This window comes from Dipodomys ordii, unplaced genomic scaffold (assembly GCF_000151885.1).
Source record: "Dipodomys ordii isolate 6190 unplaced genomic scaffold, Dord_2.0 Scaffold121, whole genome shotgun sequence".
NCBI classification, from domain to species: Eukaryota; Metazoa; Chordata; class Mammalia; order Rodentia; family Heteromyidae; genus Dipodomys; species Dipodomys ordii.
Genome location: NW_012267337.1, coordinates 1,548,027 through 1,549,574, shown reverse-complemented (window position 1 = coordinate 1,549,574; position 1,548 = coordinate 1,548,027). Strand labels below are relative to the sequence as shown.

At 49.0% G+C, this 1,548-nt stretch overlaps 1 protein-coding gene across 1 annotated transcript; it reads left to right on the top strand.

Moving 5' to 3' along the window:
* Window positions 1-268: 268 nt before the first annotated feature.
* Window positions 269-730, top strand: Rnase13 (ribonuclease, RNase A family, 13 (non-active)). Its single transcript, XM_013029687.1, has one exon. It carries the CDS (start codon window positions 269-271, stop codon window positions 728-730), a length of 462 nt encoding a protein of 153 aa, XP_012885141.1.
* Window positions 731-1,548: the final 818 nt, after the last annotated feature.

Here is a 1,548-nt window from a genome sequence, read left to right as displayed (position 1 = left end):
GTAAGATTGAGACCTGGTTGTTGAACCAGGGGACCGGGGTGGGGGTGGGGGGTGGGGGTGGGGGTGGGGGTGTCTGTAGGTAGCTGATTAGCGGTGTGGCCTTGGGTAGGTGCCTTGTCTCTCAGCATCAGCTGACTATAGTAGTCAGCTCTTAGAGGGTAGAAAAGGTGCCTAGGAAGATTGGGGAATTCTGGAGGCTCTGGGAAGGAATGGATAGTCACTCTAATGTTGAGCTGTCTCCAACCACCTTAATTTTGACACAGGAGGAATGACACCAGCTGGGGTCCTGCTCCTTTTCCTCCAGCTTGTTCTAGGGCCAACTCTGGTCATGGACAACAGGCTACATACCGCCATCAAGAACTTCCGCAGCTTGCACTTGGACTATCCCAGAGTGGTGTATCCAAGGGGTTTCCGTGGCTACTGCAATGGTCTTATGGCCTATGTGAGGGGTAGAATGCAAGACTGGTTTTGTCCAAAGATCCATTATGTGGTCCATGCCCCCTGGGAAGCCATCCAGGAGGACTGCAAGCATAGTGAGAGCTTCTGTGAGAACTACAATGAATACTGCACACTCACCCAGAGCTCCTTCCCTATCACAATCTGTACCCTGGGCTCTAAACAGCCGCCCACCAGCTGCCGCTACAATAGCACCCTAACCAACCAAAGGCTCTACCTGCTCTGCTCCCGAAAGTATGATGGTGAACCCATAGGTGTCATTGGCCTCTACTAGGGAATTTTAATTCCCAAACCACCCCCACCTCCTACAGACCACTGCAGGTCTGCTTGTTCCCTTTCCCAAATTTTGCTTCCCACAAGTTTTCTTCCCTCCCTCCCTTCCTTTTTTCTCTCTCTCTTTCTTTCTTTCCTTTCTGTGTGTGCCAGTATTGGGCTTGAACTCAGGGCCTGGGGCCTGTTCCTTCGCTTTTTCTCTTAAGGCTATCACTCTATCAAGTTGAACCACATCTCCAACTTCCAGCTTTCTGGTGGTTATTAGAGATAAAAGTCTCATGGACATTCCTGCCTAGGCTGAGTCTTTTTTTTTTTTTTCTTCTTGAACTTGGAGCTTAAACTCAGGGCCTAGGTGCTGTCCCTGAACTTCTTTTTCTCAAGACTAGTACTCTACCACTTGAACCTCAGTGCCAGTTTCAACTTGTTCTGAGTAGTTTATTGGAGATATGAGTCTCACCGACTTTTCTACCTGGGCTAGCTTCGAGGTGCAGTTCTCAGATGTCAGCCTTCTGAGTAGCTAGGATTACAGGCATGTGCCATGGGTGCCTGTTTTTTTTTTTTTGTTGTTGTTGTTTGTTTTCTACCAATGTCCAAGGAAGACAAAGCTCCTCCCAAGAGACCAGGAGGCTAGGGAAATATTTAGAGCTTTGATAACTGCAATCAAACTTTTAGGCTTTTTCCAGCTTGTTTACCACCTTCTGACCACTCCTACCACCATCCTCCCTCTCCTAGCGACAGTAAAACCCACCCAAGAAGCTGACTATGCCCAGTTGGCAGTGCCTGTCCATTCCTGTGCCAGATCCTGACTCCTGGACAGAG

Coding starts and splice junctions, on each gene's coding strand:
- Rnase13 (XM_013029687.1), top strand. CDS start 269: ATGACACCAGCTGGGGTCCTGCTCCTTTTCCTCCAGCTTGTTCTAGGG.